The sequence below is a fragment of the Lucilia cuprina genome, chromosome 5, assembly GCF_022045245.1.
Source record: "Lucilia cuprina isolate Lc7/37 chromosome 5, ASM2204524v1, whole genome shotgun sequence".
Classification (NCBI taxonomy): Eukaryota; Metazoa; Arthropoda; class Insecta; order Diptera; family Calliphoridae; genus Lucilia; species Lucilia cuprina.
Window position 1 is genome coordinate 27,397,653 of NC_060953.1, and position 22,607 is coordinate 27,420,259.

General features: G+C 29.2%; 1 protein-coding gene across 1 annotated transcript in view; it reads left to right on the forward strand.

The window, feature by feature from the left end:
* LOC111679326 (vacuolar protein sorting-associated protein 13D) overlaps positions 1 to 22,097 on the forward strand; it is a 476,071-nt gene extending 453,974 nt beyond the window's left edge. The window contains exons 12-13 of the mRNA XM_046952421.1: positions 21,435 to 21,749; positions 22,092 to 22,097. Of these exons, the coding sequence (XP_046808377.1) occupies positions 21,435 to 21,749; positions 22,092 to 22,097 (321 nt within the window). The remainder of the gene's footprint in view (positions 1 to 21,434; positions 21,750 to 22,091) is intronic.
* The last annotated feature ends 510 nt before the right edge of the window (positions 22,098 to 22,607 follow it).

Consider the following 22,607-nt stretch of genomic DNA (forward strand, 5'->3'; position numbering starts at 1 on the left):
TATCCTAACAAGTAGTTATAGTGAGATTATTTTTACTTTTTGAGATTGTAAATCTTTTCAGAAGAAAAGAACTTATCTATGAATTTGCTCTTTAAAAAATTGCTGCTTTAACCATTGAAGAAAAATATCTTAATTAAAAACTTACTTACATGTATAAATTATTAAGAAGTCAAACATTACACAATTTTGTCGGGCAATATTAGATTATTAACACAAATATAGTAAAAAAGATCAATATGATAATAGTCGTCCGCTCATTTTGCATATTAAGAATTCCTGTTAATTTCATTGGGGTTTTCAAATAATTTTTTAATTATTTTTGGAATTTATTGTTAAAAGGAAGGGTGTTAAGTATTTTCCAATTGCGATTTGCAAAACTCATATCCTCATTGGGTGAAAATGTGATGTTATTTGCCTTAAAATGTTTAAAGGATAATAATGAGGCAATTTCGATATAAAAAATTAGTTTAGATTTCTAGAACAAGTGTAAATCAAAAAAATATAATTATGAAATATTTAATCAATAACATTAAAAAATATAAAATAGAGTAATAGATGAAGTGATCCAAAGAATTATTAGCAAAAACGCACTGAGTGCTCTTTCAAAATCTTTAACTGCCAATGGTTAACTCATATTTGGGTTACTTATTTAGTTACCACCACAACTGTTATTAAATTCATTCCAAACGCAACAATTAGTAATTTTTTCCTTATTGGGAAAATTATTGTAGCGGTCGCATTAAGGCCTAAATAGACTATACAAACATACCTTTTATATTTCAACACACACTACACAAACATTGCTAGCACAAACACCGATTTTTTCACGTTTTTGTAGACTTGCAAAGATACAGATGTAAATTTTTCTTCGAAATATAAATTTTGTTAAAAAATTGGTTATTTATGAATATAAACAATACAAATGGATTGACAAAAATTCAATATGTTTGTGTAAAAATCAAAATTTTTTGTTTTTTTTAATCAAACAAACCGCAAGCATTTGTGCAAACACGAAACACCCTCATACACTACACAACAGGCTTGCACAAACGTAAAATACTGGTAAGTATTTTACGTTTGTAAAATACTTAGAAACGTAAAATACTTATACAATCTCACACGTTCAATATATATCGTGATATTTGCTGTATTGTGATATGTATTGAACGTGTAACATGTAATATTAACGGATCGTGTTCCATATCACAGAAAACCCCAATTTTCTGAAATCCAAAATTCGTATCAACATTTATAATGGATCACGTGATAAATATTGAACGTGTAACATGTTTTGTGATATCAATCACGATACATTTGTAAAGTCGGAAAAATAAATAAAATAAAAAAACAAAAGTCAAATATTATTTTTTTAAATGTTAACATAAATATAAAAGATAATAATTTTTTCTAAATTTGTATGAATTTGGAGTTTTTGCAGCTATTATATAAGAGTTAAATTTAATTTCTTATGGATACTTGTTCATTTACATGATACTACCTCCATTTAAATTTTGTTTATATAACTTAAATAACTTTCTGCAGGGTACCTTATGTGGGGACTACAATCAAAATGATCATATATATACATTAGAGTGCTCCAAGCTTGTATGAAGGAAAAATTTTTTATCCTACAGGCCCCCCTAGAATTGTTCTATGGGTTATAAAGATAAGTCGTGCAAAAATTAGGTCAATAGGATTACGTTAACTGGTGCCGCAACGGCTCTGAAGTTTGAAGATGCATTTACAAGGGCAAAATATGCATTTTTTCAGCGTTACAAAAAGATAAAAAACACAAAAATTGGTTGAAAAATGTAAAAGTTATTAAAAATTCCCCAGGATATTATCGTGCCTCAGAGCACTTGAACTCGAAATGTGATAAAAAATAAACAAATTTTTGAAAATATTCCAATAAAACAATTGTATTACTTAAAATACATCTGTAGTTACTTGAATATGAGTTTTTGTCCTTATAGAATAACGTAAACCTGTTCTCAGCTATGGTCGAAAAATGTTGATATTTTTAACGGTCGTTTAAAAATTCAAATTTTAGTTTTTTTGATACTTTGTTAAAGAAATTTCAATATTTTTGGGAGAACTCATAGGGATTTATTAGGGAATAAAACAGTGAAAAAATTAGGTCAATACCTCTTATAGTTTGCCTGTACCTACATTTTGAATTAAGCGGATTTCGAGAAAAACGCATTTTTATGTAATATTTTGCAAAATTAGCCTTTTTATTATATTGTTGTTTAAATGGAATCTTTTGTAAATTTATTAGTAAACACATATTTCTAAATAAAAATCAAGAGTTTCATGCAATTTGGACGGCATTAACCCATAAACTTTAAAGATCAAAGGTCAAATTTTGTAATATTTTCAATTTTTTATTGAAACTAGTCGAAATTGTTTCTATTTTTAGGTAGATTATCATAAAACTTAACAAAGTTATTTATTAACAACAGATATTTACAACAATAGTGAAAAAAAAATTAACCCTTAAACGGCCTTGAGGTCAAAATGAACCAAATGTTTTAAAATCATGCCATTTTGGACATATTTCAATAAAACCCGTTTGCAATCACATTTAAGAGTTAATTTTTTTTTCACTATTATTGTAAATATCGGTTGTTAATAAATAAATTTCTTAAGTTTTATGATAATCTACCTAAAAATAGAAACAATTTCGACTAGTTTCCATCAAAAATTGCAAATATTACAAAATTTGACCTTAGACCTTTAAAGTTTATGGGTTAGTGGCGTCCAAATTGCATGAAACTCTTGATTTTTATTTAGAAATATGTGTTTACTAATAAATTTACAAAAGGTTCCATTTAAACAACAATATAATAAAAAGGTTAATTTTGCAAAATATTACATAAAAATGCGTTTTTCTCGAAATCCGCTTAATTCAAATTGTAGGTACAGGCAAACTATAAGAGGTATTGACCTAATTTTTTACTGTTTTGTTCCCTAATCTTTTGTCCATAAATCCCTATGAGTTCTCCCAAAAATATTGAAATTTCATTAACAAAGTATCAAAAAAACTAAAATTTGAATTTTTAAACGACCGTTAAAAATATCAAAATTTTTCGACCAAAGCTGAGATCAGGTTTACGTTATTCTATAAGGACAAAAACTCATATTCAAGTAACTACAGATGTATTTTAAGTAATACAATTGTTTTATTAGAATATTTTCAAAAATTTGTTTATTTTTTTATCACATTTCGAATTCAAGTGCTCTGAGACACGATAATGACCTGGGGAATTTTTAATAACTTTTACATTTTTCAACCAATTTTTATGGTTTTTATCTTTTTGTAACGCTAATTCTGTGTACATTACGATTCTTTGACAATAAAATGCAAAACAAATTATTTAATGACAAAACTTTTGTGAAAACTGAAAAAAATGCATATTTTCCCCTTGTAAATTACTTATCAAAATAACTGATGAGGACCTTGAAGGATTAGGATTAATAATTGACTGTTTTTCATAAAATTTTTAAAGTCATTTTTGGTTCTACAAAACATCTTCACATCGAATATCACTTCCCGACATTTTCCGCATGAAATTTGGTAGGAAGATTTACGATCCTATAAATGTTTCTTATATACAATTTCATAACTGTCCGCGTATTTTTAATTCAGCAAAGATCGTTAAAGTAATTTTCTTATGGACCGATCCTCAATACATTTGTTAGAACGGTTTTAACTCGTATAAAAAATATGTTTGTCGAATTTTAACGTTTTCTGTATTCTTTATTTTTAAGCCAGTAAGGATCATTTGAGTAATTTTTTGAAGGGCACCCTATTTATAAACTATGTGTTAAAAAGATAAACTGATAACATAAAAGGTTTTAATACAATAATTCCTTGTACTTTAAGACGATGACCTTCAATTTGTTGCATAGTGTAATTTGACTATGCTAAATTCGGAAAAAATAATATTTTTTGAATTTAATAAAGTCTTAATTTTCATCTAAAAGAAAAAAGTTAAAACTAAAGTTAAAAATTATACTAAAAAATGCCTTAAAACATTGTTTATTGTAATTTCGATTATATTCGACAAAATCACTGAAAGTTTAATTCATAATAGAGGTGCAGAGTTATAAAGTCATAGGCAATAAAGCCATATGTCCTTATTTCTATTGCTAGTCAAGTATTTTTTCCAAATTATTCTCATGGTTTTCTATGTTGCCCGTCCAAAATTAGCTCTAATAGTTTACCTAATATAATAATTTTTTATTATAGTCCGCGAATTTATTAGACAAATTTTTACATGGATGTTAAAGTTATTGTGAAAAATTTCAGCATTCTAACTTCAATATACGCCCCTACTGATAGACCGAATATTTTTCCCAAAATGCTCAAATGTTTATATGAATTTCAAACTGTTCATGGTAAATTTTAGGATCTAGATTTCATATATGGGGAGTGTGACGACTCCTATTTTTAGTCGCCCATTATTGTTTAAAATATTCATATTATTACTAAAGATGGCTCTCACAGAATTGTATATTTGCTCAAAAATAATATTTCAATATTTTCAGTATATTTTGCAATTGCAATTCCAGGTTCTCGGTGTTTATCGGGATTACATAAATTTAATTATTTTATATAAGATAATCTTTAAATCATCATGTTTATCGAACCATTTTTTTAATTTTGTTGAAATTTAACAGACAGAAGATGTATTTAAATTAAAACAATCTATATTATAAGCATTATATTTGCTATTGTTAAAAAATTTAACGATTTTCAGAGGACGTCCTATTAGGTATTCTTGAGTTAATTTTGATCAAATTTGCAGCTCAAATAGATTGAGTCTTCTACTCGTGCTTTCAACTTACTCAAAAAATGAAATTCAAAATCAAACAAAAAATTCATATAGCCAAGTATTTTATTACTAAAATAGAACCTATCACGAAATTCGTAACATCAAGTACTCTAATTCATAAATTCTTTATGGAAAAAATGTCAGGAGGATGTATACTACATCAAATCCGAAGAAATACACCTAGGCCACAATCGGGCCTGTTGTGAGCTCCTTATAATAAAAAAGGAACTGAATGAATTATTTTTCAATGTTCAGAAACTCAGTTTTCTAAACGTAATTCCTAAGAATCTTCACTTCACTGATTAGTCAGGAATGTTATTTTCCGTCACTTAAAGATACTTGGATCTAACTTCTACGAATGCCTTGCAGTGGAAAATAAAGTGCTCCACAGTTTCACTGTCCTCTCCACATGCTCTACATACGTCTGAATCCGCACGTCCAATTTTGCATAAAAGTGCTCGTAGTCCTGTGTGTCCACTTCAGACTTGCTCATTTTAAGGAGATTTTTTATCTTGCTTTCAATAGCGTCTCCCCATAGGATTTTCGTGGTTACTAAAAACATTAAAAAATATTCACAACATTTCCAAACAATTACACTGTGTGTAATTTTTAAGTCATAGCTGAATAACCATATACGGACACCAATATATGAAGCATGGATGCGAATAAGGGCGTAAAGACCACCTTTTCATAATCGCGTTTTTCGCATAATTATATTAAACTAACCTTTTTACATCTATTCATAAAAAAATAAATTGAAAAATATAAATTTTTCGCTAAAATAGATAGTTTTAAAAGCACGATTTTTAAATACTATTTATTTTTTTGGGTAAAAAATATTAGCAATTTAATGTATTTTTCTGTAAAAAATCGTATAAATTTTAATTCTAATTGCACCAAATTTGCAGAATGGTTGGAAAACATTTCAAATTTATTAATTTTTTAATTATATTGCAAAAAAGATTATTATTGAATGAATTATTTAAGTATGAAAGTGTGGACAGGAAGAAGGGCGTATATCCATAACTATAGTTATATATTAAAAAATTATTATATCTTGTTATTTTCGGATTATTTTAGTTAAAGAGGTCCTATCAAATTTGATAATGAACTAAGATAATAATGTGGTTCGCTGATTTTGACAATAACGCAATAAGGTGCGATTTAAAGATTTTTCTAAGAAAGATTGTGTTTTAATTACTTATAAGGATAATGAAGGATGTCCTTGAAACTTTAGCAAATAATGCTCTAGACTGTTATGTTGAGGCTGTCCAAGTTTTATATAATAAAATAATTAAGAAGTATATAAAAATAACATTTATTTATATATACTTTCAACTAAAATATATGGATATATGCCCTTATTACATTTTAGCAAAATTTAGCAAATAATGCCGATTTTAAAGTTTTATGATGTTTTTATCGTCTCCTGTAAAATTTCCCAAATGGGTTATACGCCCTTATTCGGCTCCTGCTTCATATGATAAAAGACCAAAAATTAGAAGACCCTTGTCTTCCAGTTTTGCCCAAAGTCATGCACTTTTTAAGTTATAGGCCCCCAAAGATTTGGGACCTCGGTGTCTTCTTTGAAAAAAGTGATAATTTTCTCAAGCTCATATCTTGCAAACCGCTCGGAATTTTGATGTACTCTCTGAAGGAATTTGAATATATAAAGTCAAAAAACGTTATCTTCATAATCTAAATCATATTTTTTTACATTTTTTCCTTGTTCAGGCCTATAACCGTTTAAAATAAAAAAACAGTTAACTGCAAAAATTTACCTAAGATCTCAATAAACAACTTTCTGGAACATATGAACTTTCTAGGAATGATAGTTAAGTCGCAAAAGTGAAAAGTTGCTGAAAATTGTTTCTTTACTTTAACATTAGAGGTCCCGAGAACCAATTTTTAGAAGGAATGCCTAAAAAACTAAAAATATTTTTTTGAAAAAGTCCTCAGTTCCCTACTTGCGATATCTTGATCTTGATCTCAGTTAAATATATTCAAACATTTTTTCTGCAATCTTTTGAAATTGGATGTCAAAAATTCCGCAATTTTAAGCGTGTCGTGGGAAAAATAATTAAAATAGTTTTTAGTGTATTTCTAATCCGCAAAATGGTTTTTATTTTATTATAGGAGGCATACAAATTTCAAAAAATCCTGAAATGGTCTAAACCAAATGCCAAATAATTTTTGGAAAATTTTTCTGTATGAGCTAAAAATTACGACAATTAAATACCTCTCAAACCCACTAAAAATCATTTTGTGGACCATAACTATTCTACAATTTTTTAAATTATCTTTCCCGTAATCAGCTCAAAATTACGGATTTTTCGAGTCCCATTTCAAAAAAATCGAAAATGTTTTATTTTTCAAAAATTAAACTGATGTCAGGATTTTCAATCAAATTCAGGAAACTTTTCAGTTTTTCAACTTATCCATCTTTCCTAAGAAGTTCATATGTTCAAGAAAGTTGTTTATTAAGATCTTAGGTACATTTTTGTAGTTAACTGTTTTCTTAAATTTTAAACTGTTTCCTACTTACAGGTCTGAAAAAGGAAAAAATATGTAAAACAAATTAAATTTTTGCGATTCTGATTATGAAGATAACGTTTTTTGATTTTACATGTTCACTATTTTGGATCTTTGTGACAAGATCAACAACAGTAAATCAAAATTCCGAACGGTTTTCAAGATAAGAGCCTGATAAAATGATCACTTTTTTCAAAAATGACACCGAGTCATTGGGGCCTATAACTAAATCTTTGGGGGCTTAAAACTAAAAAAGTGCATGACTTTAAGAAAAACTGGAAGACACGGGTCTTCTTATTATTGGTCTTTTATCAAATAGTGGTGTCCGAATATGGTTATTTCTTTTGTGTTGCACTGTGTTATTTTACTAAAGCCATAACGTAAATTATTTGTATTTGTACTGGAATTCAAGCAACTATTATTCTGAAACAATTATTTATTGTATTTTGGTAATAAAAATACACAAAATTCCGTTTTGAATCGATTTCGATTTTATAAATTAAAAATGTTGTTTGTGAATAAGATGGTTATTGTATAAGTGTTCCAGTTACTGAAACTGTGACATTTTTTTACAACAACAACTTTTCGCACTTCTCACAGACGAGTTCTGTGTAATTCCAACACATATGTAAGAATCTTTCTCGTTATATTATATTTTTTTTTTTGCACACAGAAAAATTTATTTTATATTTTATTAACATTTTTATTTGGGTATATGAGAATTTGTTTGATTTTTACACAGAAGGAAAATATTTTCTAACAAACATGTTTTGTAATGTACTAAAATTAATTGATATAATTCTTATTTGGTTTATAATATTTAATGTATAAGTGCTTCAGTTTTCATAGTACAAAATAATATTTTTTAGTATGTGAAATACAATTGTTGTAAGTATATACATAAGTACTTTATTTGCAAATTTTAATTTTATAGAATTAGTAAAATTTTTGTTAAAATCCAATATATTTTTTTTAACAAAAATTTTATAGAATCAATAAAAAAATTTGTGTATTATGGCCAAAATACAATAGATTTAATTTTTTACAACGACAAAAATATTTTTTTTTTTTTTTGATATTCAATTTTTGTTGTTAAAATTGAAACTGACAAAAAACAATGTTGCAAGTTTTCGTATGGTACAAAAAAAAATATTTCAACTAAATTATTTATTATTTCAATACTGCAGATTAAACAAGTAAGGGTGCTATATTCGGCTGTGCCGAATCTTATATACCCTTCACTATAGTGTATTTTAAACATCTTAGTTTTATAAATTTTATCCCGACTACATTATTATTACACCAAAAACTAAACAAAATGAACAACAACAACGCTACGAAATGTAAACAACGGACATGTAAACATACATAGCGAAAAACACAGAAAAACAAAATAAACAACGCAATAAAACGAACCTACATCCAAATGTACGAATAGAATTCACAAAAACAAAATACATAACTCAATGACGCCAACAGCATTGAAACATACAAAGCAAAATACACAGCTGAATAAAACCAAATACATCTACATACACGTGTACATCTTTTTCCATTATACAGTGTTGTTGTTGCTTATTTTACAAAGCATGAAAAAATATGACATTTTTTGATGAAATTTTCAGAGGTTGTCTCGGATTTTTGCTCATATCTCCGTTATTTACAGACCGATTTTGCTGATTTCAAATAGCGATCTTCTCGAAAGCATGTCTAACAGAATTATTGAAGATTCGGACAGACAGACAGACAGACAGACGGACATGGCTTAATCGACTCCTCTATCTATAAGGATCCAGAATATAAGGAGTGAGATCGAAAAATTCTTAACATACATATATGTTTATAAAAAAGAAACTACTAAACTTACAGCTTTATTTTTTTTTATTTGATTCAAATTATTATTACAATTTACAAAAAAAAAATATTTTTATAGTTTTAATCACTAGTGATGAAATTTTGAACCCTTTTCGGAAACCCTTCCATTAACGTTTTTATAGTGCTTTCTGTCACTTTGCTCGAACATGTAGTCCATCTCCGTTTAAAATCTACCACACTTTTGGACACCTTTTTTGTACTCTTCAATTCTCTTTTAACAAGAGCCCAATATCTCTCCACTGGCCTTAGCTCCGGGCAGTTTGGAGGATTTGCCTCTCTTGGTACAAATACCACATTATTGTTTTTGTACCACTCAAGGGCTTGTTTACCATAGTGACAGGATGCCAAGTCAGGCCAAAAATAAGTGGACACATTATGAAGTCTTATGAATGGAAGCAGCCTTTTTTGTAAACATTCCTTGATGTAAATTTCGGTATTTATAGAGCCTGTTGTAACAAATGATTGGCTTCTTTTGCCGCAACTGCATATTGCTTGCCATACCAAGAACTTTCTGGGAAATTTTGTCTGCTTTTGGGTCCTAAACTTTTCTTCAACATTCCCTCGAGCATCAGCAACATAAAACTTTTGACCTGGAAATTGCGAAAAATCTGCCAGAACATACGTTTCGTGATCCATTATGCAGCAAGAATATTTTTTTATTATTATAAAACTTGACTTCAATTTCCGTGCTCTGTTTTTGGCCTCTAAATTTTTAGCAGCGTTCCTGTCAGGAACTTTTTGAGCCTTGTATGTTTTTAAACCTGCATTAGCTTTAACTTTTCGTACCAAATAGTCCGAGCACTGAGCTAACCGAGCTGCTTTCCTACCGGATGTGTTGGGAGCTCTTTTGAAAATGCGTTCTATTTTTTGGCTTTAGAAACATCATGTGGACCATTCCTTCTACCTGAACCAGGTTTTCTATCAACTGACAAGTTCTCCCGGTACTGTTTAATAACATTGGAAACAGTTTGACGGCAGACCTTTGTATGCTTGGCCAACTTTTTGTAAGACCAAGTTGGGTTTAGTTGAAAATATTTAATAATTTCAGTACGCACTTTTTTCTGGTCACTCATTTTAATCAGATTAACAAAAAAATTAATATAATTGACATTACACATAAAAACTGACATGTTTTTCAAAGGTAACTTGATCAAAAAAAATATCAAATAATACTTTGGTTGAAAATGTAATGAAAAACGTGTGTTAAGAATTTTTCGATCTCACTCCTTATATACTTTATAGGGTCGGGAAATTATATTATAGAAATTACAAACGGAATGACAAACTTATATATACCCTTCTTTCGAATGTGAAGAGTATAAAAAGAAAATATACATTCATATATAATATTTATAGATAAATTATGTTGCAAAATCTTTAAAGAAATCTTTTAGAATGTAAATGTAATAATTTTTGTCAATATTTTTAAATCCGAATTTTTGCAACTATAATGGCTTGAGAATTCTACTAATACATTTTTAGAGTTAGGTACCGACTGACAATAGACTTAGGATCTTTTTGACAGTGTTTCACTTCTTAGCAAGGTTGGAAACCGTTTCGGCTATGCAGAATATATAGGACCACTTCCGAAATTTAATAAAAGTCAATTTCGTAAGTGGTCCTACAATTTTTGTAAAATTAATCTAACAAACTTCCTGGTGATTTTTGGATTAGGGCCTTAAATGTAGGATTGGGTCAATTATGGCACTTTAGACCAGCAATGAGCTTTAAATAAATTTTCTGAAGTGTTATTTATATGGGGGTATGACCAATTATTGAACCACTTATGTCTAATATACTTTGGATCTGACTATGTTTATATATATTCTTGACTATAGTATATTCAATAGTCTAGTCTATATTTTATTGTATTATATTTTATTTTTCAATTAGAATAACGGTATCGACATTTTAGCGCTATCGGTATTTTAACAAATTTCGGTAGCGATATTTTAGAGTTATCGGTATTTTGACTTATTTCAGTATTGTTATTTTAGCGTTATCGGTATTTCGACTCATTTCGGTATCGGTATTTAAGCGTTAACGGTAGTAGTGCTGAAAAGGTATTTTAGCGGTAACGATAGCTTAGCGATAACGGTTGCAACCTTGCTTCTTAGTGTTCAGTGGTTTTAATTTTTACAGTACAAAATAATAGTTTCTAGAATGTGAAATGAAAGTATCCCTGCAGGAAATGAAGCGATAATTGTCTTAATTCCACTAGTACTAATACTAGAAAAATTACATTAATACAAATGGGGTGTGAGTTTGTATGAAAAAATACTAGTATTAAAAGTAGTTGAAGGTCCCCACTTGTAGACTGATTTTTGTTGAAAGAAATAAATTTCTAAAATTATAGAAATGTAATTTTCAAACGTTTTGTAAACAAATAGACAATATTTTTAAAAATATCTTTTTAAATCGGAGGATAAATAGTGAATGACTATTTAGGTCCAGTTGCATGCAGCTCCCTATGTAAGTCTATTAAATTATACTACCCAGTAAAAACTTAACTCCCAAAGTAAGTCGAAAAGTAAGTAGAATTCGAAGGAAACACTTCTTCCTTTTCTACTACAAAGAGTACTTATTTCCCAAAAGAAATCATCTGATATTAAGTTGTCTTGTAAGTTGAGTTATTTATAGAACAATTTATAAAAAGTGAAAAAATAAAAAGCCAACAAAGACAGGATTGAACTTGAAACCTTCCGTCTGCCAGTTCGCCACACACTCTCCACACCACCGCATAGCTGGTTTATTGTGCGTCAAATAATGGTTTTCGCATATAAAAATTTTTTCTTTTTCTAAAAATAGACATTTGCTAAAGCGTAATAAAAAAAGAAACAAATTAAAAAAAGCAACTGTTTTAAATTTTTGTGTGTGTTTTGATTTTTTGTGTCCGAGAAATAAAATTTTCAGTATTGTTATAATTAAAAATATCATTACAATTTGGAAAATAACTAATCCCCAAGTGGGACTCGAACTCGAGCCTGATGAATATTCAATTAATAATATTAATATCACAGTTCGAAGAAATTAATAATCTTAATATAAACACACTGAACACAGTGGATATATGTACATTAGAGTGCTCCAAAAAAACTAAGTTTCGAATTTTGCCCGTCCCCCCCCCTAAAATTGTTCTACGGGTTATAAAAATAAGTCGTGCAAAAATTTAGGTCAATAGGACTACGCACAGTGGTATTGGACAAAAAAAAGAGGGAAATAATTCGGTAACTTCTAAACGGTTAATCCGATTTTAATGATTTGAAAATTTCATTAGAGAAATTTTGCGGGAATAAATGAATTTAATTATTTTATATATGAAAATCTTCAAATCATCATGTTTCTAAAGAAAACGTTTAAGTTTGTTGAAATTAGCATACAGAAGATGTATTTAAATTAAAACAATGCACAGTGAGACATTTGGCACTTTTAGAACGACATTTAGTTACAGTTACAAACAATTGGCCAAACGCTCATTTTTTACAAGTTTACATTGTATAAAAATATAATTTTTGGTCTCAAAACTTTTGCAATCGATTTTAAATTTTTAAATATTTTTAGACAGGTTCAATATTGTAGAAATTTAAAAGGGTGCCTTTTGAAGAACGAAAAACGTACCAACGAGTCCCCTTTTAAAGGTTATCACATAATTCGGGCTCTTCATACTTAATTACATGTTCCTAACAATTCAAAAAGTGCCTTTTGAAGACGATAAAGTAAAAAAGTCCCATTTTATACGTTTTAACTTAAGCTGTGCTCTACATGCTTAATTTCATGTTTCTAGGTTCAGTATTATAGGATATTCAAAAAGTATATTTTGTTAGCGAAAAATTGCCAAAAGCCCCATATTATAGGTTCTCACTTAATCCAGGATCTAATTTCATGTTTCTAGGGCCAATATTATAGAAAATTTAAAAAATACCTTTAGTAGAACGAAAAAGTACCAAAAAGTCCATTTTAAAGGTTCTCACTTAATCCCGGCCTTACGTGCTAAATTTAATGTTTCTAGATTCAATATTATAGAAAATTCAAAAAGTACCTTTTGTAGAACGAAAAAAGTGCCAAAAATTCCCCTTTTATGCGTTTTTGCCATCAGAGCTCCACATACTTACTTTCATGTCTTAAGGCAATAACAACACATTAGTGCTACTCTTGCTCTGCTTTGTTTTAATAAACAAGCGTACAATAACAAAATTTACCGATCGTATTTCCTATAGAATTATTGAATAATATATATAGAATTATTCAAATCTCACATATATCTGGGGTCTACTAAAAACAGACTTCAACACTTACAGACGGACATGACTTAATCATCCGCTATATCTAAGGATTCAGAATATATTAACTTTATATGTCGGAAATTTATATTGATTAAATTAAAAACGGAATAACAAAATTATATATACTCTTCTCATGAAGGTGAAGGTTCACGGAATCAATTTTAAATGAATTTTGACAATAAGATTGTGAAAATCTTGAAAGATAAACTTGTAGGTGTAATTGCGGAGTTAGCTAAAAAACAATTTATTTTTAGTTCAGATGGAAAACACATTATTTACAAATTAAATACTTTAACAAATCCTATGATGAATTTAAAAAATTAAAGGAATTAGATATTTTAACTTTTAAATCTTTGTTATGGGTACAAATAATAATATTTCTATATCAAAAGTTTAATAGTCAAAGCAATATACAGATTGGAGAAATGTAAAGATGTTTTGCTAATTGTTTTACATTACTCGCTGCATCGCAACAATTTGCATTTTGCTTTGTTAAACATTAATACATGTACATTAGAGTTCTCCAAAAAAACTAAGTTTCGAATTTTTTTAAGTTAATTTATTTTTGTTCACTATTGTTGTAAATGTCGGTTGTTAATAAATGAATTTGTTAAGTTTTATGATAATCTACCAAAAAATAGAAACAATTTCGACTAGTTTCCATCAAAAATTGCAAATATTTAAAAATTTGACTATTGACCTTTAAATTTTATGGGTTAATGGCGAAACTCTTAATTTTTATTTAGAAATATGTGGACTAATAAATTTACAAAAGGTTCCATTTAAAATACACAACAATATAATAAAAAGGCTAATTTTGCAAAATAATACATAAAAATGAGTTTTTCTCGAAATCCGCTGCCTGTACCGCTGCAGGTACAGGCAAACTATAACAGGTATTGACCTATTTTTTACTGTTTTATTTCCTAATCTGTTGTCCACAAATCCCTATGAGTTCTCCCAAAAATATTGAAATTTGTTTAACAAAGTATCAAAAAAACTAAACTTTGAATTTTGAAACGGCCATTAAAAATATCAAAATTTTTCGACCATAGCTGAGAACAATAAAATGCAAAACAAATTATTTAATGACAAAACTTTTGTGAAAACTTAAAAAAAATCATATTTTCCCCTTGTAAATGCATCTTCAAACTTCAGAGCCGTTGCGGCACCAGTTAACGTAGTCCTATTGACCAAATTTTGTGCACGACTTATTTTTATAACCCATAGAACAATTCTAGGGGACGGCCTGTAGGATAAATTTTTTTTCTTCATACAAGCTTGGAGCACTCTAATGTACATACGTTCATACATAGAATATTAATAAATAATGTTTTATTTTCTCACTCACCAAATTAACAGGTTAATATGTATATAACAGCTTTTGTAGAGGCCTCTGCAACTGCTTGTACTGAAGAGAATGATGTATGTATGAATGTACCAAAAGCGTGTAATGCTTGTAAATATTATTATGGGTATTCAATGAAGATAGTTATTTTGTTTAACTTATGCTAAATTAAAATTAGAATTATTGGTAAATTATTTTAACTTAATTAAGCTACCAAAAAATAAACTTTCCGGTGCAATATTAATTTTTAAGAGATTTTAAATAGCTTTAAAGTATTTTTAAATGATTTTATGGTATTTTTGAATTAGTTTTAAGATATTTTTCAATTATGTAGTTTGATGATTTTTATAAGCCAAGTTAACAATTTTAGGTTTGGATTAACATTTATTTAAGTGGTGGCTCACTATTTGAGTCCACCACAAGAAGAATGATGAAATATGGGATTCCTAATAGAAAAAATTTATAAGTAACAAAAAACTAAATACTGAATGTAAAATGTGATATCTTTACCTTGCTATGGAATTTAACAAAAGTAGGATTGTTTAGATGTTTCCGGATTCTCGAGCGTAAATCGAAAAAAATAGTCCACATGAACACTTCAACTTTTTCAACAACCATGAAATTGATAGTTTTCCAATAATCTCTAAATTCCAACAAAAATCAGATTTGTCCTCTTAAGTTACCATAAATTTTAACATTTACCTTCATTTCTCAAGATTCAGTAGAGAACAATTTTATTAATTTTCGTGATGTTAAAAAAATGTATTTCTCGGAGTTGAAATTTTATCTTTTAAAGTAAGCACCAGGGCAATAATTTTATTTCACAAAGTTGCGCTGATGCGTATAGTTGTTTTGTTCTTCAAAGCAAACCGGAAAAGGGTTTTTACAGAGCCAACAGGCTATATAACACCTCTGTTGCCTTAAAATGACATTGAATATATTGCCACCTGCTGTTAATAACAAGTTTTGACAACTCAAATAATTATTTAACGAAGGCTTTTGTAAAATAAACGGGATGCAATTTATGATACATAACAATCTTTTAGTAGGTTATATCCTATACCCATTTTACTATTGGGAAATATATTCTCCCTTAGAGAGACCTAGTTATTACTTTCGAACATAACAAAAAAAATCCAAAAGATAACCAGAAGTTGTTTTGTTGTTTAAAACCATGTATCCATACAGAATCTTGGAACAAAATGTAAATTAATTTAAACAAAATCTCTGTTTATAACATTATAATATATTTATAAGAATAATTTGTTTTATTTTAATCACATCTGTCTACAAGCGGTTTTGTACGCAACATGCATACTAGCCTTAACAGATTAGCATAGACACAAACCGATGTTGCTGGTTCTTGTTAAACATTGGATGGTGAGAATATTTACAAACGATCTGTATGTGTGTGTAGAAAACATTTGAGTATTTTTGTTAGTTTATTATCAACTAGCTTTACCAAGTGTGCTTCGCTACCCTCATCGTAATGGAATAAAATAAATATCATTATTGTAGATGTATATATATCTGCAATATCAAAAATTCCCCTTTTAGAGAACTCTTTAAGTTTGATTTTATGATTTTAGTCTCAATATTACAGAAAATTAAAAAAAACAGCTGAAGAACGAAAAAGTACCAGACAGTGCCTTTTTATATAGTTTCATTAAATCAGGATGACGCATGTTTAATTTTCAACCAGAAACCAAAAAAATCGCATAAAGATTTCTATACAATCAGGAAGCTACATGTCTAATTTAATGTTTTTAGGTTCAATATTATAGAAAATTCGAAAAGTATTAGTAAAAGAACAAAAAAGTACCAGAGTATGCTTTTTCAATTTTCGTTCAATTGGGATACTGCGTGTTTAATTTTATGTTTGTGTATTCAATATTTTAGAAAGATCTAAAAGTACCAGTACCAGTGAAGTACGAAAAAGTACCAAAGGACCTATTTTATTTAATTTCATGTTCCTAAGTTCAATATTATAGAAAATTCAAAAAGTACCAGAAAATATTCCAGTTTAAATTTTCATTCACTCAAGTCCCTGATTGCTTTTATGGATTCTAAATAACTCCGGGCTCCACATGCTTAATTTCATGTTTCTTGGATCAATATTATAAAAAACACAAAAAGTACCTTTTGAAGAACGAAAAGGTATCAAAAAGTCCCCTTTTATATGTTCTCACTTAATCCAGGCTCTACATACTTAATTTCATGTTTCTAGGTTCAATATTATAAAAAATTCAAAAAGTACCTTTTGATGAACGAAAAGTCCCCTTTTATAGATTTTCATTTACTCCGGGCTCTACATGCTTAATTTCATTTTTCTAGGTTAAATTTTATAGAACTCAAAAAGTACCTTTTGTAGAACGAAACAGTACCAAAAAGTCTCCTTTTATAGATTCTCATTTACTCCGGGCTCTACATGCTTAATTTCATGTTTCTAGGTTCAATATTATAGAAATTCAAAAAGTACCTTTTGAAGAACGAAAAAGTACCAAAAAGTCCCCTTTTATAGATTCTCACTTACTCCGGGCTCTACATGCTTAATTTCATGCTTCTAGGTTTAATTTAAAGAAAACTCAAGAAAATACCTGTGTGGAACGAAAAAGTACCGAAAAGTCTCTTTATTATTAATTTCATGTTTCGATTTCAATACCAAAGAAAACTCAAAAACTACCAGATGGAGAATGAAAAAGTACCAAAAAATATCACTTGGTACCGGGTTTCCAAATAACACCTCATTAGCATATTTAGTGTTTCTAAATCTAAAAATTTTATCTAAATTGGATCATTGTGTTTGAATAGAATCAAATTTCCAGTTTTTACCCCTTTTGGTACTTTTTTCTACCCACTAACGAAATAAAAATTCTTTTCCAAAATGTTGCAACATCGTAGTAGGAGCCAGTTATTACGTATTTATATGTATAAGTTAATAAACCAAAATCAATGTTTTATGAAAAAAAGTACCAAAAATAGGTACAATTTTCACCCCTTAAACATCCGAATAACCAAAAAGTACTAAATTTATATTTTTATTTTTTCGTCAAGTTATGAAGGAGTCAAATATATTGTTTGAATGTTTACTGGTTTAAAAGATACATGGGGTGCAAAACAAGTACCAAAATACAGTTTTTACCCTTTTATTCCCTAAAGGGGCCGAAATTGAAAAAAAGTACCAGACACCTGTCCGCATATTTTTTATATGAACGACGATAAGCTTTAAATTACTTTTGTATTTTTTCTAGTTTAGGAGATATGAGGTTACCGATTTTATCCGTTTTTACCCCCTAAACATTCGAATTTCCAAAAATCCCGTCTTAGTGGATCTATTTGGTGGGAGACCAACCCCCTGTCCAAATTTCAGCTCTTTAGCTTTAACCGTTTAGGCTGTGCGATGATGAATCAGTCAATCAGTCAGTCAGCAACGTTAGAATTTTATATATATATAGATATTTAGGAAAACCTGTTTTACCCGTTTTCCCCTTTTTACCCGTAAATGTGCAAATTTCCAAAAATCGCTCCTTAGTGGATCTACATAACCAAAAACACATTTACTGTCAAAATTTCATGATTCTAGGTTCAGCCGTTTGGGCTGTGCAATGATGTATCAGTCAATCAGTAACGCTACTCTTTTATATATAGATGTCCAAAAAAGATTATTAACTTAATAATGGTTTAAAACTGTTTTTATTAGAAAAAGGAAAATGAAATATATATTAAAATTTAAATTAGTTTTTTATTTAATGTATTAATTCTTAATAATATTTTTTTCTTTAGATCGCTAATTGTAATGCCTTTTGAAGAACGAAAAAGTACCAAAAAGCCCCCTTTATGGGTTCCCACTTAATCCTGGCTCTACATACTTAATTTCATGTTTCTATGTTCAATATTATAGAAATTTCAATAAATACTTTTTGAGGAGCGAAAAAGTACCCAAAAATCCCCTTTCATTGGTTATCATTTACTACGGTCTCTATATGCTTAATTTCACGTTTCTAGGTTCAATATTATAGAAATTTTAAAAAAGTACCTTTTGAAGAACGAAAAATACTAAAAAGTCCCCTTCTATAGGTTCTCATTTACTACGGTCTCTATATGCTTAATTTCACGTTTCTAGGTTCAATATTATAGAAATTTTAAAAAGTACCTTTTGAAGAACGAAAAATACTAAAAAGTCCCCTTCTATAGGTTATCATTTACTACGGTCTTTATATGCTTAATTTCACGTTTCTAGGTTCAATGTTATAGAAATTTCAAAAAGTACCTTTTGAAGAACGAAAAAGTACCAAAAAGTCCCTATAGGTTCTCACTTAATCCGGGACATACATGCTTAATTTCATGTTTCTGGATTCAAAATTATAGAAATTTCAAAAAGTACCTTTTGTAAACGAAAAAGTTCCCTTTTATGGGTTCTCACTTAATCCGGGCCATTCATACTTAATTACATGTTTCTAGTTCAGTATTGTAGAAAATTCAGAAAGTACCTTTTAAAGAACGAAAAAGTACCAAAAAGTCCTCTTTTAAAGGTTCTCACATAATCCAGGCTCTACGTGTTTAATTTCATGTTTCTAGATTCAACATTATAGAAATTTCAAAAAGTACTTTTTGAAGAACGAAAGTACCAACAAGTGCCCTTTTATAGGTTGTCACTTAATCCGGGCTCTACATACTTAATTACATGTTTCTAGGTTCAGTATTATAGAAATTTCAAAAACTACCAGGCGAAGAACAGAAAGGTACCAAAAAGTCCCTCTTTATGGTTTCTCACTTAATCCGGGCTATACATATATAATTACATATTTCTAGGTTCAATATTACAGAAAATTCAAAAAGTACTTTTTAAAGAAAGAAAAAGTATCATAAAGTCCCCTTTTATAGGCACTCACATAATCTGGGTTCTACATGCTTAATTTCATGTTTCTAGGTTCAATATTATAGAAATTTCAAAAATTACTTTTTGAAGAACGAAAAAGTACCAAAAAGTCCCCTTTATAGGTTCCCACATAATCCGGGCTCTACATACATAATTTCATGTTTCAATATTATGAAAATTTCAAAAGGTACCTTTTGAAGAACGAAAAAGTACCAAAAGGTCCCTGTTTATGGGTTGTCACTTACTCCGGGCTTTTCACGTTTCTAGGTTCAAAATTATACAAAAATCCAAAAAGTCCCCTTTTATAGATTCTCATTTACTCCGGGCTCTACGTGCTGAATTTATTTTTTCTAAGTTAAATTTTATAGAAAACTCAAAAAGTACTTTTTGTAGAACGAAAAAGTACCAAAAAGTCCCCTTTTATAGATTCTCATTTACTTCGGGCTCTACATGCTTAATTTCATATTTCTAGGTTAAATTTAATAGAAAACTCAAAAAGTACCAGTCGAAGTACGAAAAAGTACCAAAAAGCCCCTTTTATAGATTCTCATTTACTCCGGGCTCTACATGCTTAATTTCATGCTTCTAGGTTTAATTTTAAAGAAAACTCAAAAAAATACCTGTGTAGAACGAAAAAGTACCGAAAAGTCCCTTTAATATTAATTTCATGTTTCGATTTCAATATCAAAGAAAACTCAAAAGGAACCAGATGGAGAATGAAAAAGTACCGGGGTTCCAAATAACACCTCATTAGCATATTTAGTGTTTCTAAATCTAAAAATTTTATCTAAACTGGATCATTGTGTTTGAATAAAATCAAATTTCCAGTTTTTACCCCTTTTGGTCCTTTTTTTCTACCCATTAACGAAATAAAATTCTATTCCACAATGTTGCAGCATCGTAGTGGGAGCCCATTATTATGTATTTATATGTATAAGTTAATAAACCAAAATCAATGTTTCATGAACCAAAATCAATGTTTCAAAAAAAAGTACAATTTTCAGGAGATATGAGGTTACCGATTTTACCCGTTTTTACCCTTTTTTACCCCCTAAACATTCGAATTTCCAAAATCCCGTCTTAGTGGATCTATTTGGTGGGAGACCAACCAAATTTCAGCTATTTAGCTTTAACCGTTTAGGCTGTGCGATGATGAATCAGTCAATCAGTCAGTGACGTTAGAATTTTATATATATATAGATTAGGTGTTGATAAAAAATCGTAAGCTGATAAGAGCAAAGAAAAAATGTTAATACAAATTAAGGGAAAATAATAAGACTCGCAACAATTAAAGCAAACATCAGCAAGTAACGTACTCATACACATTTAGCTTGGTTTATGTATTGTTCAAGAATAACAAAACAAGAAAAAGGAAATTATAAGTTCCTGCAATATTTTTAGATTCAAAAATGTATACAACTATAAAAAGTAATTTTTTTATAAAAATCTTGCCTTACACTACCCATTTAAGTGGTGTAGGGTATAAATAGTAAAATGTCACTAAACATTCAAAGTCCTTTTTATCGAAACGATTTTTTTTATTATACCAGCCCTGTAGAAAATGAGCAACATGATACAAATAATAACCAGTCGTCTTACTTTTTTTGTTAAATTTGCTAATTTGTCTAAATTAACTCACACAATAATAAACATTACACTTTCAATTATTTTATTTGTAGGCTGCAAATGGTGTATATGGATTGCAACCTGGTTTTGATGCAGTTGTGGGAAGAATGGAGACTAGCTCAAGAGCTTCTAATTCAGAACATGTTCCATTTGAACAAAGCATTGAAATTCAAAAATTACGGCCGGGTTCAGGTCATCTCGAAGTAATGAATAAAATGGATGGACCAATAAAATCCATTCAAATTCACGATGTAAAATTTAATTCTGATGAAATAATACTAGCTCCAGATCCAATGTGGAATCATGCATCTGTTTTTAATAAAGGATTAACTAATAACAAAAATCTTCCCATTTTGGATGAACTGATGGTAAGACTTTGCAATTATGTATGTATGTATGTATGTATGTATGTATGTATGTTGTATGTATGTATGTATGTATGTATGTATGTTTTTGTATGTATATATGTATGTATGTATGTATGTATGTATATGTATGTATGTATGTATGTATGTATGTATGTATGTATGTATGTATGTATGTATGTATGTATGTATGTATGTATGTATGTATGTATGTATCTACGTATGTATCTACGTATGTATATAATTGATACATACTTGTCGTCGCCTGAAATGCAAATGAGCGACACTTTTGTTGCTATAAAAACGCAATTTTTTTACAAGTTGTATATCTGAATATTGGAACAGCGCTAATATTGGCGTAATTATTTTGTTTATTATTTGGGCGACATTTTTTTATAGAACGAAAATTGCGAAACATATTTCAAATCCGACTTTAGTATACATTTCTACAGGAAAATTTAAGATATAAAAACTTAATTTGACAGAATTTAGATGCATCATTCGTAAATATAATATTCAATGTCCCTAAAAAAATAAGTTTTAGAATTTTTAATTTATTGTTCAGCCGTTGTTGAGCTCTTTGCTGCGGTGGGTTGGTGTGCTGACGATTTCCCCGCACGGCTGCCTGTGATCGTGGTTGGGTTCGCTTCTGCTGAGGACGACGATTTTGCCGGGATCCCTGACCTGCATTCACGGGATGAAGCAGGGTGTGGTGCAGATCGCAACAGATCTGGCAAGCCCCCATCGAAATACAGCTCCCAATCTGATGGACCGAGAAAAAACAGTACTCCAATGACAATTTGCGAAACATCTTGCAGTAACGCAGCGGATGGTAGATGAAACAGACAATTCTGGATTTTG